Source organism: Branchiostoma floridae, chromosome 10, assembly GCF_000003815.2.
Source record: "Branchiostoma floridae strain S238N-H82 chromosome 10, Bfl_VNyyK, whole genome shotgun sequence".
In the NCBI taxonomy this organism is placed as follows: domain Eukaryota; kingdom Metazoa; phylum Chordata; class Leptocardii; order Amphioxiformes; family Branchiostomatidae; genus Branchiostoma; species Branchiostoma floridae.
This window is the reverse complement of record NC_049988.1, coordinates 23010516-23027153: the sequence shown is the minus strand read 5'-3', so window position 1 is coordinate 23027153 and position 16638 is coordinate 23010516. Positions and strand designations below refer to the sequence as shown.

Sequence of the window (16638 nt, the reverse complement as noted above, 5' to 3'; positions counted from 1 at the left end):
GATCCATCCATCCTTCCATCCATCCATCCATCCATCCACCCATCCATCCATCCATCCATCCATCCATTCATCTATCTATTCCATCTTCTTTTATCACAGGTAACTTGCGTGACCTTGAAGAACGAGTCCTAAACCTTCAGATTAACGAAAAAAAGAACCGAGAGGAAGATTTGAAGGAGAAAACCGCTTTTCGAGAACAACTGGATGAGATGGAAATTTCCGTGCAGCCGGGCACCTAGATGTACATCGATTCCAAGCTTCGGGCTCTAGTGGAGGTACAAGACAAGCTGGAGTCGGCACTCAATACTACCAACAACAGCTTGGAGGATATGCGCGGCACAATAACTTCTTTTACAGGTACGTCGGGTGATCTTTCGTTAGCTTTTGTTGAAGATTTGTCAACTATGATCCTTTATCTAAGAATTTAATCCGTCATCCATCTATTCATCTATCTATCTTTCCATCCATCTATCCATCCATCCATCCATCCATCTATTCATCCATCCAATATCCCAACTGTCAACAGCCTTGAAGCGCGACCTAGACGACATGCACCAACTGTCTACCACTGTTGACGCCTTGAAGCGCGACCAAGACGACATGCGCCAACTGTCCGCCACTGTTGACGCCTTGAAGCGCGACCAAGACGACATATCCACCACTGTTGACGCCTTGAAGCGCGACCAAGACAACATGCGCCAACTGTCCACCACTGTTGACGCCTTGAAGCGCGACCAAGACGATATGCGCCAACTGCCCGCTACTGTTGACGCCTTGAAGCGCTACCAAGACGACATGTCCGCCACTGTTGACGCCTTGAAGCGCGACCAAGACGACATGTCCGCCACTGTTGACGCCTTGAAGCGCGACCAAGACGATATGCGCCAACTGTCCACCACTGTTGACGCCTTGAAGCGCGACCAAGACGACATGCGCCAACTATCCGCCACTGTTGACGCCTTGAAGCGCGACCAAGACGACATATCCACCACTGTTGACGCCTTGAAGCGCGACCAAGACAACATGCGCCAACTGTCCACCACTGTTGACGCCTTGAAGCGCGACCAAGAAGATATGCGCCAACTGTCCGCCACTGTTGACGCCTTGAAGCGCGACCAAGACGACCTGCGCCAACTGTCAACCACTGTTAACACATTGAAACGTGACCTAGACGACATCCGCCAACTGTCAACCACTGTTGACGCCTTGAAGCGAGACCGAGACGACATGCGCCAACTGTCTACCACTGTTGACGCCTTAAAGCGCGACCTAGACAGCGAGCGCAGCCGAGTCACCGCCTTAGAGCAGCGTCTTCAAGAAATGCGTAAGATGCCAGTTACTTTGGGTTTTCAGTTGCTGTGTGTACTATTTTAGATGGTGAACTTAAAAATATCATTGGTATAAAATCCCCGAACACAGGAACTTTTTAACGAAACAAATAATGTGTGGCATTAATTATCACATGAGATGAAATATCTTGTTAATGATCTTAATACTCTTTTACTGTCTTTAGTGACTTGTTATGCTGGTATTCTGTAGAAGCATATCTAATGAATTTATATGTTTAGATATGAAATGTTGCCTTTTATTACTCATTTACTGTCTTTATTTACATGATTTAGTGGTGTTCTGATGCCGCATATCTAATGAATTGTTGCTTTTAAATATCTCCCATGTCTATACGTTAGTTGGATGTAAATCTTGTTTTCCAGCATCTTGTCCTACAGGCTACACAGAGTTCCGTGGAATCTGCTACAAGGCCTTCTATACAGAGAAGACCTTCAGCGATGCGGCCGCGGCCTGTCGTGAAGACGGTGGCACCCTCGCCATACCCCGAGACGCTGAGACCAACGCCTTCCTGATCTCCCTGCACAATGCCGTGAGCTACAGTGGTCACTTCTGGTTCGGCCTGCACGATCGGCGGGAAGAGGGAAGCTTTGAGTGGGTGGATGGTTCTGCACTTGGAACGTACAGCTCCTGGGCTCCGGGGCAACCGGACAACCTTAGGGGCGGCGAAGATTGTGTTCTTTACTCTTTCTACTGGAACGACAAGTGGGCCGACAGTTCATGTGACAGGCCGTTTCGTTTCATATGCCAGGCTGTTCCAGGTACTTCTTATAACCGCACCTTTTCCTGAAACCTTTCTTTCTAGTAAACATAGCACAGCTCAAGTGTCCACCACAATAATCACGTTAGACCATTGATGATTATAAACCATTTCAAAACACGTCACTCCACATCTCATGTCTGCTGTTTGTTTTCAGGCCGTCCCTAGGCGACAGGCGGAACTATCTCCACCACTGTAAACCGGCCCTCTGGAAATCTGCAATAAACTACTAGCCAGTAAAACATTTTTTTTTGGCCGTATTAAGTTCATTCCTGTTTTGGCAGCGTTTCCTACAAAACGATGAACTGACAGCACAGACAAACCGTAATCGCTTAAAAAGCTTCACTCAAGACATGGCCGCAAACCGGCTCTCTGGACGTGTCAAGTAAAGAAAAAAATTAAACTACGAGTCACTCAAACGTTAAAATGTAGCAATGGGCCCGAACAGCACTTTGTTACCAATTTTTTGAGTAGTAAAATGACGCACGAGAAAGAATAAATAAGCACCAAAGCAGTGAGCCAATACTACTAGTACAATTTAGACACGTCTCACTTCTCATATATATTGCAGAGAATGTACCTATATTATTGGCAAAAGGTTTTACTTTGGGAGTATTCTAGAAGTAGAAAGCTCCTGGTTTTACCGTATCCAAGCCTTAATTTTGTTCTTCACATAGATTTCAGCTTTGCTAAGAATCATATATCTTACTCCAGGTTCTTGTTCGGATTGTGTGAATGCTTGGAGTTTTACATATGGATAAAGCAATGGGCCATGAAAACAACACGTTAACTTACAAGTTTGTTGAGTAGTAAAATAACACATGAGAAAGAGTGAATGCCATGATGCATTACTGTGTAACTGTAGACACGCCTCATTTCTTATATGTATTGCAGAGAATGTACCCATATATTTTTGCACGTAGCCAGAAGGTTTTGTTTTACATAGGGAACCTAGAAAGTGATAAGGTCGCGGTTTTGCAGCGTCAAGTGCATTAATACTTCTAAATCTGATGTTTTGTAAAAACACGGACACGGACAAAATGCAAGCGCTAAAACAACTTCATTGTTTTCATAGTAGACTGACTACTCTTTGTTGTTGTAGTAAACGAGGAAAATGCCTCATACCATAACAACCTAGTATTTATTGATGGAAGCTTCTTGAACAATTTTCATTACAAAAATCTGGCATACTGTGCACATGTGAATCTGAACCACTGAAGAAGCCATATTGATGAAGCCGATCTGTACATGTGTGGCACTAAATTAAAGTTACCAACAGGAACTGTGGCTCCGACTGTCTAAAGGATGAATGCGGTGACAAAGATTTTGGTTAGCGTGAGGATCAGTCCGCTCCATATATAATAAACGTCCAAAGTTTTGATACTGACCATTAAAATGTTGTACCCAAAACTGCGTTCCACTCATAGCGTCTTTCTCTTAACCATGGCAGCCCGGACACACGTAATTCCTGTTTTAGAAAAAAATCCTTCATTCCTGTTTTTCCATCGATAGTTTGCTTGTTTCTCTTCAAAAGATATGCTTTAACAAAACTCCAACCCAGCAAACGGCTCCCTCTGGCGCCCAGCGTTATATTGCACCGTTAGGTAATCCCCACACTTGACAGCATTTTGACATGGAAATAGAATTTTTAAATAAACAAGCAAATAAAACACTAACGTATTTATTCAACCTTTCCTTTTCTAAAGGCCTTAAACCGGTCCGTTTGACAGACTTAATTGATAAAAAATTCACCCGGTAATCCTTATCATTAGCAATCGTAATCATTAGCCCTCGGGCACGAACTTGCAAATAAACTTCTTTACCATTATCAATTGATCACAAAAATGATTCCATCCTATAGCGCTGCATATCCGGACACATTCATTTGTCCAGTAGTACTGACTCCCCTCAACAGTAGTACTCAACAGGTCGGACCATGACTCTTTTCGATAATTGTGCTGTACTAATACTAGTAATATAGCGGTAAATGATAAAATAATAATACTAACAGTAGAGTAATTCATTTCTCTAAAAAGACAGCCAAAATGTTGCCCTAAAACCGAATTATCAACCTTGTTCTAACATAACGGGACACTTTGTATCATTTCTCACCAATACGAGGCACACACTGTCCAAAATGTGATTGCGTTAAAAACTGATTATTTTCGAGCCATTTAAACACAGCATAAGAAGAGAGGAAGAAAGAAAAACACAGAAAAGGGCAGCTCCTCTAGAAGTGTAGGCGGATCGCGCTGCACACTAAATTTGGATAAGCAGGTATGAATTGACCTTTCACCCAACAGTACCAGTCACCTTTCACCCTTGCTGCTCCAGACAGACGCTTGCAGGAGGATTGTGCGGAGGTAATAATCATCACTGGAACAGGTAAGAACGAGATTAACATACAACATGACTGCATCATTATGAACTATAGGGGGTAGAGGTCATTTCTATGGCATAAGGGCAACATTAGACAGAAATGCAAAACTTTTGGGGGTGGCGTAAATGGGAGTGGGGAGGGGGGCATCTTTAACAAAGGAAAACATCGTTTTTGCTCCGTTTCTTCTACTTCTTCTCCAAACAAATAACTAGCCAGACCTCTATCACCATGGATACCTTCCTAAAGTTGGGTACCTTCGTCTCCAAAAAATTACGTAAATGAACTTGCAAGACCGCTGTTGCCATGGCAACTGGAGGTGTAGCAGACACCCTGTGGTGTTCGGTTACATGTATCAAGTATCAGGACAAAGCTCGAGGGGCTGGATTATGAATGTGTTTGTGTAAGACTAAACAGTCTACCAGACAGACGACCGATGAATCTACTCAAGATGCCACTGGGGTCATTTAGGTCATTGGAAGAGTCTACTGTAATATGGGTAGAACAGGTGAATTGTTACGTGTTGTAAAGGACTGATGTAACGTCCTTGGTGTTGTATGCAATCACAAAAGGCTTGGAGCTGTAAACTTTGTGACGATAGAGGAAAAAATAATCCCTCGTTGTAAAGAAATTGTTTATTGTATGATTTTCATCACTTGATTTTTATCGTATGGTTTTCATCATCAATGTATAGTGAACGTGACAAGCATATGGAAAACATATATGTATATATATATATATATATATATGCATGTATATTGTAATTGCAAAAACGCACAAATAGAAAAAGAAAACACCAAGGGGTAAATAGCTTGTTGGACTATCTCATGTAAAGGTAAATATTATTTGTTTGCTTCCAAACTTTATCCATGCAGTTTTAATAAATTTTTTCTTCTTTCTAATTTTTAGATATTGTTCCTTTAGGTTCGACATGGCAGAGGCATGTGATGGGTCTCCTACTGCTGTTCCCCAGAATCTTGGTTATGGGTCTCCCACTGGATTTCTACGTGACCGGGAGGCAAGTAAAACCGAAGACCAGCCAACAGCGAGCAAAACCAGTTTGGTCAGTCAACCGGAAGCAAACACAGGTGATAAGCCCTACATGTGTGGGGAGTGTGGATACAGGACAACTTAGAAGTCTTACCTATCCCGACATATGAGAACTCATACCGGTGAAAAACCCTACAAGTGTGACCAGTGTGACTATTCTGCTGCACGAAAAGACAGTTTGGACCATCATGTAGCCAAACACACTGGTGATAAACCCTACATGTGTGGGGAGTGTGGGTACAGGGCAGTTCTGAAGTCTGACTTAGTGAAACATATGAGAACTCATACCAGTGACAAACCCTTCAAGTGTGACCAGTGTGACTTTTCTGCAGCACAGAAGTCCAACTTGAAACAACATCTATCCAAGCACACCGGTGATAAGCCCTACATGTGTGATGAGTGTGGGTACATGGCAGATCGGAAGTCTACCATATCCCGACATATGAGAACTCATACCGGTGAAAAGCCCTACAAGTGTGACCAGTGTGACTATTCTGCTGCACAAAAATGCAGTTTGAACCAACATCTAGCCCAACACACTGGCGATAAGCCCTTCATGTGTGGGGAGTGTGGATACAGGACGGCTTGGAAGACTCATTTATCCACACATATGAGAACTCATACTGGTGACAAACCCTACAAATGTGACCAGTGTGACTATTCTGCAGCTGAAAAGACTAACCTATCCAATCATATGAGAACCCATACAGGAGAGAAACCCTATAAGTGTGTCCAGTGTGGCTATTCCGCTTCACGAAAATATAGTTTGGTCCTACATCTAGCCAAACATACTGGTGATAAGCCCTACATGTGTGGGGAGTGTGGGTACAGAACAACTCGGAAGTCTGATTTATCCAAACATATGAGAACTCATGCTGGTGACAAACCCTACAAATGTGACCAGTGTGACTATTCTGCTGCACACAAAAACAGTTTGAACCAACATCTAGCCAAACACACTGGCGAGAAACCCTACATGTGTGGTGAATGTGGCTACAGGACAGTTCGTAAGTTTGACTTTTCCCAACATGTGAGAATTCATACCGGCGAAAAACCCTACAAGTGTGACCAGTGTGACTATTCTGCTGCACATAAGTCCACCTTGAACCGACATCTAGCCATGCACACGGGTGATAAGCCCTACATGTGTGGGGAGTGTGGGTACCGGACAACTAAAAAGTGCAACTTATCCCAGCATATGAGAACGCACACGGGTGAAAAACCCTACAAATGTGACCAATGTGACTATTCTGCAGCAGTGAAATTTGCATTGAACAACCATTTTAAAACACACCGGTAAACAACACTACATGTTTGAGGGATGTGATTTCGGGACATTTTTTTAAAGATTCTGTAACTTTTAGTTGACTGTGCGGAGTTTGCTGAGAAGGGCAGTTATGTCGACAGATACTTGAGTCAGATTTGAGTCTTGAAGATGTCCAGGTGGAAGATAAGGCGCCCTCCGCGGGAAAGTCGTCCCAGTCTTTGATAGTACGCGGGGAAAATGATCTCTGCAGACACAGTGTACTTATTTGAGTGGCTTGGTATGCGGCCAGGTGCATATTGCGGGAGTACATATGTTAAGTGAACTTTTGTGACATAAAATGTATTTTCAGTGACTCATGGCTACTATGTAAGAATATAACTGATTAATGAACATAAGGAACTTTAATAAAAAGTACACATTCTTGCGAAGTCAGTTTCATTTTCTTGCCAAAACAGGTCACAATAATGTTGTATACCAGTATATATCCAAAAGAATGGCTCAGGACGAGCAGAAAGGATGTGTTTGTAATGCATACCCGGGAAACCACATCATGGCGTAACTCAGCAGTGTGTCACGGCAGCCTTTTACTGAACTGCACAAGCAGATTTATTTGTTCACTCCGCTCAAAACCTGGGTGGCTCAGTACTTTAACAGCTAGTTATTACCGTGTCGTGTGAAAAACACTAAAAGGAAGAACATAAAGAAAAGAGAGAGAAAGAAAGACAAATATTCAGAAAGTCTGTCAATGGACTAGAAGACATTTCTTTACGGTCTAAATTGGCAAAATTTTAGATCAAAATGTGCAATAGTGTAGGCGAAACGTACTACACAATGATGGGTACGCAGGCATCAATTGACCTTTCACCCCACAGAGTGAGTCACCTTTCACCCCTTGTTGCTCCAGACAGACGCTTGCAGGAGGATTGTGCGGAGGTAATAATCATCACTGGAAGCAGGTAAGAACGAGATATACATACAACAAGACTCAATCATTATGAACTATAGGGAGTAGTGGTCATTTCTATGGTATGTGGGCAACATTAGACAGAAATATAAGACTTTTCGGGGTGACGAAAATGGCGGTGGGGAGGGGGGCATCTTTACCTTCACGGAAACAAAGAAAACATTGTTTTTTATCCGTTTTTAAAATCCTCCTCTTCTTCTTCCCCAAACAAATAATGAACTGGCCAGACCGCTGTCACCATGGTTACTGGAGGTGTAGCAGACAACCTGTGGTGTTTGGGTACATGTACCAATTATAAGGACAGAGCTTGAAGGGCTAGATTATGAAATTTATAATTCATATTGTGTTTGTGTAAGATTATACAGGACATGCCGCTGGGGTCAGTTAGGTCATTGGGAGAGTCTATTGTAAAATTGGTGGCGCTTTTATGAGATTTGCTGTAAGCTGTAGCCAATCACAAAAGGCTTGGAGCTAAAATGACCGAGCTGTAAATTGTGACGTTAGAAAAGGACAACAAATAACTTAGCCTTCTTGGGAAGAAATTGCCATCGTATCATCTTTATGACCTTATGGTGAATGTGACGTAGTATATTGGAAACATGTATATTTTGCTATTGCAAAAACACTACCACAAAAAAACCTAACCTTGTAAAAGTTAACATTATTTGATTGCTTGCAATAATCTACTTTATTAGGTCTATTTCTTCTTTTCTAATATTTTTCTATTCCATTAGGTTCGACATGGCAGAGGCAGGTAATGGGTCTCCTACTGCTGTTTCTCAGAACGTCTGTGATTGGTCTCCTACTAAAGATTTATGCGAGCGAGATGCAAGTAAAACCAAAGACCAGCCAACAGCGAGCAAAAGCAGTTTGGTCAGCCAACTGAAATCAAACACCGGTGAGAAACCTTACATGTGTGGGAAGTGCGGGTACAGGACAGCCAAGAAGTCTCAATTTTCCCGACACATGAGAACACATACCGGTGACAAACCCTACAAGTGTGATCAGTGTGACTATTCTGCTGCACAAAAATCGAACTTGGACAGGCATCTAGCAAAGCACACTGGTGATAAGCCCTTCATGTGTGGGGAGTGTGGGTACAGAGCAGCTCGGAAATCTACCTTATCCCAACATATGAGTACTCATTCTGGTAACAAACCTTACAAGTGTGACCAGTGTGATTATGCTACTGCACGAAAATCCAGTTTGGACCAACATCAAGCCAAGCACACTGGTGATAAGCCCTACATGTGTGGGGAGTGTGGGTACAAAGCAGCTCGGAAATTTACCTTATACCAACATATGAGAACGCATACTGGTAACAAACCTTACAAGTGTGACCAGTGTGACTATTTTGCAGCAAAGAAATCCACTTTGGATTATCATCTAGCAAAACACACTGGTGATAAACCCTACATGTGTGGGGAGTGTGGGTACAGGACAGTTCTGAAGTCTACCTTGACTATACATATGAGGACTCATACCGGTGAAAAACCGTACAAGTGTAACCAGTGTGACTTTTCTACTGCACAGAAGTCCAACTTGAACCAACATCTAGCCATGCACACTGGTGATAAGCCCTACATGTGTGGGGAGTGTGGGTACAGGGCAATGCAAAAGTCTACCTTGACTATACATATGAGGACTCATACGGGTCTAAAAACCCTACAAGTGTGACCAGTGTGACTATTCCGCTGCACAAAAATCGAACTTGGACAGGCATCTAGCAAAGCACACTAGTGATAAGCCCTTCATGTGTGGAGAGTCTGGGTACAGAACAGCTAAGAATTCTGAGTTATCCAGACATATGAGAACTCATACGGAAAAACCCTACAAGTGTGACCAGTGTGACTTTTCTGCAACAAAGAAATCTACACTGGACAACCATTGTAAAACACACCGGTGAAAAACACTATATGTCTGAGGAATGTGATTTCGGACATATAAGAAAACTCCTTTATCCGAACAGATAGCGTACAAGTGTTCTATGTCATCCAAATGTCTATAGGTCTATAACAGCTACTTACAGTACAACTAAACAGACATATTTGGATTTCTACAGGAATGAATAAATCAACATATTGGGTCCAGCATGTCGTTTACACTATTGTAATATACGGTATAAACATTCTAAGATATATTTCCCTACTTGTACAAAGTGAGAGTTATCGCCTCCCAGAATGCAGTTTAATCTACTATCGAACAGAGAGTAGTAAATTCTTTTAAGCAAGCGGATAGGAAAGTGAACAGCTCTGTGCATTTATCGTTATATCGTGAACAATCCATAACAAAGTGTTGTTCGTCTTCTATCTCATTTGGGCAAAATGGACAAAATCTCTGGTTATGGTGAATTTTTGTATTTGTTCCGGTTTCTATATTTAGTTTGTGACTACAGATTCTTATTTTTGTGATTGCTCTACGAAGTTCCAAACTTTGTATATTCGAAAGATAGTTTATCTTTCCTTTAGCGTAGAATAAATGGATATATATGTACTTATGTTACATTGTGCTTTGATACGTTGCTGTGCTATTGTATTTGGCAACATGAACTATTGAACAGTGCTGTTCATATACAGAATGCAATGATTGCGTGTGAAGCTGTTTGATTTGTAGACATTGAATAAATCATTGTTTCAATGTATATGTCGGTCTCATTGCCCTGGTCTTAAAAACTATAACGTGATATTTGGTGTATATATGCCCATAGGACTTATTTCACATGTTTGGTATTTAAAAAGTAATTATTTTTTTATAAAAATGCATATTTTGTTTTTCTGGTCCTGTTTCCCGGTTTCCGGGCATACATGATATTCATTGCTTTATTCACATCGTTGTCATGCACCACTTAGACATGATTGGGAGAGTTTGGGCATTTTCAGGCCACAAATATCAGTTATGGCTTAAATTTGGAATGACATTACCTATCACGTCAAATGACCTTAAATGTGGTATGACATTACCTATCACATGTGACTTTTATTGGGGATTTTATTCGTGCTAATGTCAGGCCAAACGTTATCTCTTGAGCTCTTATGTCGATGTATTGCAATGACATAACCTGAAATTTGGTGTTGGTTTGCCTAGGAAATATGCCAACAGGTCGTCATTCAGATTGGCGACATCCACGCCTTCAAAGTTATTCCTTTGGGGATTTATTTTGGATAAATTTTTATATGTTTTCTCTCCCATTATATATCATTATATCGTAATGGTCTGTAATTTGGTAATAAAGGACCTAGAATTTATGTCCTCACGGTAATTTACATGTTTGGTATATTGCACTTCCAAATTGCTTTTTTTTTGTATTTTGGCATTTGTTTTTGATGAAATATATGTGCTATGATGGCATGAGAGCCAAGCGACCTATCGCTTAATAAAGGTTTAGCGTTCGCACATGGAATAGAGAATCTATTGTAAGCTCCTCACAGCCCCTGGCTGCAAAGAAAGAGCAGCCCCTCCCCCTCAATAACTATTGCAATAACAAAAAGGGGTAATTAGGAAGAGTTCATTTGCACTGACTTTTTGCAAGAGTCAAATTTGAAATTCTATATTGGATAGATTGGAATGGAACGGACCATTTAAACACTAGGGGATATAAGGGAAGGATGGAGAGTCGAAGCTATTATTTCATCAATCAACAATCATTATTATTATTATCATTATGATGACGATGATGTCAGTACCCAAAGTGGTGGGCGAGGATTATATTACATTTAATAGTTTAAATGGGTTTTGCTTGATGTTTCACCCTCCCAGCTCAGATTAACGTCTTTTCCCAGAAAATTAGTCTGCCTCTTGCAGAAAAACAAAATGCCATTCGCACCACCTAAGGCCACGTGACTCCTCCAGATAAAAGTAACTGTGACCTTACGTCACCAGACTAATCAAGGTATGAGAAACACTGCACAGTACTATCAAAATGTACGAGCAAGCAGAGCCAGTCAAAATGCAAGCGCTGTCTGTCCCCCTCCCTCTTCTCTCTCTCTATCTCTCTCTCTATCTCTCTCTCTTTCTGTCTCTCTGTCTCTCTCTGTCTGTCTTCCTAGCTCTGTCTCTCTCTGTCTCTCTCTCTGCCTATCTGTCTGTCTGTATCTCTCTCTCTCTCACTCACCCACGTGGATCGTGTGCCCAGGTACGTTGAATCGAGCCGAGATCCAACTTCTTTTCCCAGAAAATTAGTCTGCCTCATGCAGAAAAACATGTCATTTCCAGCACGTCATACCGCGCCATCCCTCCAAATATATCCTCACTTTTTGAGACTAATCATGGCAGTATTGTCCATATTCATGCACCTTGACGTTGGCTGCTGCACTGTTCGCCTGTTGTCTATACAGTACGGTCATGTACGAACAAGCAGAGCCGGTCCGGTCCCCTTTCTCGCGCCCTGACAGCGGCCAAACCAGCGGGCCGCCGCCCCAATCCCCTCAAGTCCGTCAGGGTGGTTCCCGCGGGCGTGTCCGCCATGGCAACGGCGCTTCTGACGAGTTGAAAGAAGACCAAGAAGCGTCTTCACACACGTACGAAGAAGCCGAGGTGGTGAAACGTTACGAAACGTGCACGTCAGCAGGTACCCGATGATTTTGTAGCCTGCAATATTAGGTGAAAATTTTGCACCATCAGAAAACAATTTTCCGTTCGAGATGATCCATCGATATTGATGACCTTGAATTTAGATTTTTTTCTATATTTTTCTACCTTCGATATACGTATAGAGTGATAAATGGATACCGATAACGAGGAAAAAGATATCATATGGATATGCTATCATTCTCATAGTGATTGGCATGCCTTATAAAAATTCAAAATATGCAGTCTAAGATACACTGTTTCCGCAACGAAAATCTCGTCATTGTCTTATGTTCTTCCTGTGTCATTTCTTTCATTAATTTTTGCATTGACTTATGGAGTTGATCTTGAGCTCAATATTTTTTTTTCTCGCAGACCGTACGTATCCAGATGGAGCAAGGCGCCGTACTCTCTGTAGCTTCATCCGCTCCCACCGCAGCTGCATCACCGCTGGCATTGCCGTGCTGATCGCTGTGGGACTTGCCCCTCTGACGTTCATCAATAAAGAGGTAAACATTCCAGTGCAGGTTTTTATACCGTTTGTCTTGTCAATTTACTTGCGTGGCTAACAAAATAGAACGTGTATTTCTGTTCCCACAAGCTATTCTAAGGTTTTGTATTCTGACGAATGTGTTTAGGAAATATCCCAACTGTCCACCACTGTTGACGTCTTGATGCGCGACCAAGACGACATGTCCACCACTGTTGACGCCTTGAAGCGCGACCGAGACGACATGCGCCAACTGTCCACCACTGTCGACACCTTGAAGCGCAACCAAGACGACATGTCCACCACTGTTGACGCCTTGAAGCGCGACCGAGACGACATGCGCCAACTGTCCACCACTGTTGACGCCTTGAGGCGCGACCAAGACGACATGTCCGCCACTGACGACATGCGCCAACTGTCCACCACCGTTGACGCCTTGAAGCGCGACCGAGACGACTTCCACCAACTGTCTACCACAGTTGACGCCTTAAAGCGCGACCTGGACAGCGAGCGCAGTCGAGTCACCGCCTTGGAGCAGCGTCTTCAAGAAATGCGTAAAATGCCAGTTTATTTGGGTTTTCAGTTGTTGTGTGTACTATTTTAGATGGTGAAATAAAAAATATCATTGGTATAAAATCCCCGAACACAGGAATTTTTGTGACATTATTAGTATGAAACAAATAATATGTAGCATTGATTATCATATGAGATGAAATATCTTGTTAATGATCTTAATACTCTTTTACTGTCTTTAGTGACTTGTTATGCTGGTATTCTGTAGAAGCATATCTAATGAATTTATATGGTTAGATATCAAATGTTACCTTTTATTACTCATTTACTGTCTTTATTTACATGTTTTAGTGGTGTTCTGATGACGCATATCTAATGAATTGTTGCTTTTTAAATATCTTCCATGTCTATACGTTAGTCGGATGTAAATCTTGTTTTCCAGCATCTTGTCCTACAGGCTACACAGAGTTCCGTGGAATCTGCTACAAGGCATTCAACACCAAAAAGACCTTCAGCGGAGCGGCCGCGGCCTGTGGTGAAGACGGCGGCACCCTCGCCATGCCCAAAGACGCTGAGACCGACGCCTTCCTGGTCTCCTTGCGCAAGTCCGTGAGCGACAGTGGTCTCTTCTGGTTCGGCCTGCACGATCAGCGGGAAGAGGGAAGCTTTGAGTGGGTGGATGGTTCTGCACTTGGGACGTACAGCTCCTGGGCTCCTGGACAGCCAAATAACTATGGCGGCAACCAGGATTGCGTTTATTACCCCGAATACCCATTCTGGAAGTGGGCCGACGAGTCATGCGACTTGCGGATTCGCTTCATATGCCAGGCTGTCCCAGGTACTTCTTATAACCGTGCCATTTCTCGATACCATTCTTTCTAGTAAACACGGCACATCTCAAGTCACAACCATACAACTTTTCTCATTATAAATCATTTTAAACCACGTTACTCCACATCTGATGTCTGATGTTTGTTTTCAGGTCGTTCCTAGGCGACAGGCGGAACTATCTCCACCACTGTAAACTGGCCCTACAGACATCTGCAGTAAAACTACTGGCCAGTAAAACGATAAATATAAAAATGTAGCCATTGGAACCGAACAGTACGTTTTTTACAAGTTTGTTGAGTTAACATAACGCACGATAAAGAGTGAATAGGCACCAAAGCCATGAATCAGTGCAACTTTAGACACGCCTCACTTTTCATATATATTTCAGAGAATGTACCCATTTTTTTGCACATAGCCAAAAGTTATCACTTAACAAACATTCTAGAAGTAGAAATCTCCTGATCAAATCCATTTATATTTTCTTTACATAGATTTCAGCTTTATTAATGATCAAATATCTTACCCCAGGTTCTTGTTTGGATTGTACGCATGCTTGCAGTTTTACATATGGATAAAACAATGGGTCCAAAACAACACGTTGTTTTACATGTTTGTTGAGTATTAAAATAACACATGAGAAATGGTGAATGCCATGATGCATTACTGTGTAACTGTAGACACGCCACAGTTCTTATATGTATTGCAGAGATCGTACCCATATATTTTGGCACGTAGCCAGAAGGTTTTGTTTTTTTGGAAGTCTAGAAAGTGATAAGGTCGTGGTTTGGCAGTGTCAAATGCATTACTGCTTCTTTAACGTTTCATAAACACGGGTAACACTGACAAAATGCACGCGCTAATAAACTTGCAACTTGATTGTTCTAACAGTAGACTGACTACTCTTTGTTGTTGTAGTAAACGAGGAAAATGCCTAATGCCATAACAACCCACTATTTATTGATGGAAGGTCCTTAAACATTTTTTTAAAATAAAAACTGGTATACTGTGCTGATGTGAGCCTGGACCACTGAAGAAACCACATTGGTGAAGCCGATCTGTACATGTCTGGCACTAAATTAAAGTTACCAACAGGAACTGTGGCTCCGGCTGTCTTACTGAGGGGTGACTGTGGTGAGAAAGATGTTGGTTAGTGTGAGGATCAGTCCGCTCCATATATAATAATTTCGACACTGACCATTAAAATGTTGTACCCAAACCTGTGTTCCACTCATGGCGTGACTTTCTATCTCTCTTTCTCTTTCTCTCTCTCTCTCTTCCTCCCCCTCCCCTCTCTCTGTCTCTCTCTCTCTCACGTTGGTCGTGTGGGCTAAACCGCCAACGCGCCCGGGTACGGTGAATCGAGCCGAGATCTAACTCCTTTTCCCAGAAAATTAGTCTGCCTCTTGCAGAAAAACAACATGTCATCTTCAGCACGTCATAACGCGCCATCTCTCCAAATATGGGCAAACCTATCCTCACATTTCCAGACTTATCACGGCATTATTGTCAATATTCATGCACATTGACGTTGGCTGCTGTACAGTTCCCTTGTTGTCTGTACAGTACGGTCATGTACGAGCAAGCAGAGCCGGTTCAGTCCCCTCTCTCTCGCCCTGACAGCGGTCAAACAAGCGGGCCGCCGCCCCAACCCCCTGGGCCTCCTGTCCATCAAGGTGGTTCCCTCGGGCGTGTCCGCCATGGCAACGGCCCTTCTGACAAGTTGAAAGAAGACCAAGAAGCGTCTTCACACACGTACGAAGAAGCCGAGGTGGTGAAAGGTCACGCAACGTGCACGTCAGCAGGTACCCGATGATTTTGTAGCCTGCAATATAAGGTGCAAATTTGTATCATCAGGAAACCATTTTCTGTGCGAGATGATCCAACGATATAGATGACCTTGAGTTTAGTTTTTTTCTATATTTTACTACCTTCGATATACGTACAGAGTGATAAATGGATACCGATTGCGAGGAAAAAGATATCATATGGATATGCTATCATTCTCATAGTGATTGCCATACCTTAATGAAATTCACAATATGCAGTCTAAGATACACTGTTACCGCAACGAAAACCTTAAATCTTGTCATTGTCTTATGTTCTTTCTGTGTCATTCATTTTGTTGATTTTTGCATTGACTAATTGAGTTGATCTTGAGCTCAATATTTTTTTCTCGCAGACCGCACGTATCCGGGTGGAGCAAGCCGCGGTGCCCTCTGTAGCTTCATCCGCTCCCACCGCAGCTGCATCGCCGCCGGCATTGCCGTACTGATCGCTGTGGGACTCGCCCCTCTGACGTTCATCAATAAAGAGGTAAACACTCTGGTGCAGGTTTTAACACTGTTTGTCTTGTCAATTTACCCACGAGGCTAACAAAAGAGAATGTGTCTTTGTATTCTAATGTTTGGTATTCTGACGTACGTTTTTAGGAAATATCCCAACTGTCCACCACTGTTGACGCCTTGAAGCGCGA

The 16638-nt window shown here is 42.6% G+C and overlaps 4 protein-coding genes across 6 annotated transcripts in view; all 4 read left to right on the top strand.

Annotated features, from left to right (window-relative positions):
• Positions 1–7229, top strand: part of LOC118424699 (gastrula zinc finger protein XlCGF57.1-like) — a 22725-nt gene extending 15496 nt beyond the window's left edge. The window contains exon 2 of one of the 2 annotated variants that reach the window (XM_035833379.1): positions 5409–7229. In XM_035833379.1, coding sequence (XP_035689272.1) covers positions 5641–6834 — 1194 coding nt within the window. In that variant the 5' untranslated portion in view covers positions 5409–5640 and the 3' untranslated portion in view covers positions 6835–7229. Of the gene's footprint in view, positions 1–5393 lie in introns of both variants that reach the window. The other variant, XM_035833378.1, reaches the window with a different exon arrangement.
• On the top strand, positions 1066–3413 carry LOC118424700 (alpha-N-acetylgalactosamine-specific lectin-like). Of its 2 annotated transcripts, XM_035833381.1 has the most exons (3): positions 1066–1324; positions 1713–2108; positions 2265–3413. In XM_035833381.1, the coding sequence occupies exons 1-3, from the start codon at positions 1075–1077 to the stop codon at positions 2273–2275; spliced, it is 657 nt and encodes a 218-aa protein (XP_035689274.1). In that variant the 5' UTR covers positions 1066–1074; the 3' UTR covers positions 2276–3413. The 2 variants fall into 2 exon arrangements, with proteins under 2 accessions (XP_035689274.1, XP_035689273.1); XM_035833380.1 differs by lacking the exon at positions 2265–3413 and having other exon boundaries at positions 1713–2173.
• Positions 7230–7699: 470 nt separating the features above from the next.
• The window catches only part of LOC118424709 (zinc finger protein 525-like), a 14049-nt gene continuing 5110 nt past the window's right edge, over positions 7700–16638 (top strand). The window contains exon 1 of the mRNA XM_035833391.1: positions 7700–7757. The gene's annotated coding sequence lies outside the window, so the exon portion shown is untranslated. The remainder of the gene's footprint in view (positions 7758–16638) is intronic.
• The window catches only part of LOC118425107 (pulmonary surfactant-associated protein D-like), a 5388-nt gene continuing 977 nt past the window's right edge, over positions 12228–16638 (top strand). The window contains exons 1-5 of the mRNA XM_035833926.1: positions 12228–12249; positions 12707–12840; positions 13264–13375; positions 13792–13966; positions 15729–15967. Coding sequence (XP_035689819.1) covers positions 12228–12249; positions 12707–12840; positions 13264–13375; positions 13792–13966; positions 15729–15967 — 682 coding nt within the window. The remainder of the gene's footprint in view (positions 12250–12706; positions 12841–13263; positions 13376–13791; positions 13967–15728; positions 15968–16638) is intronic.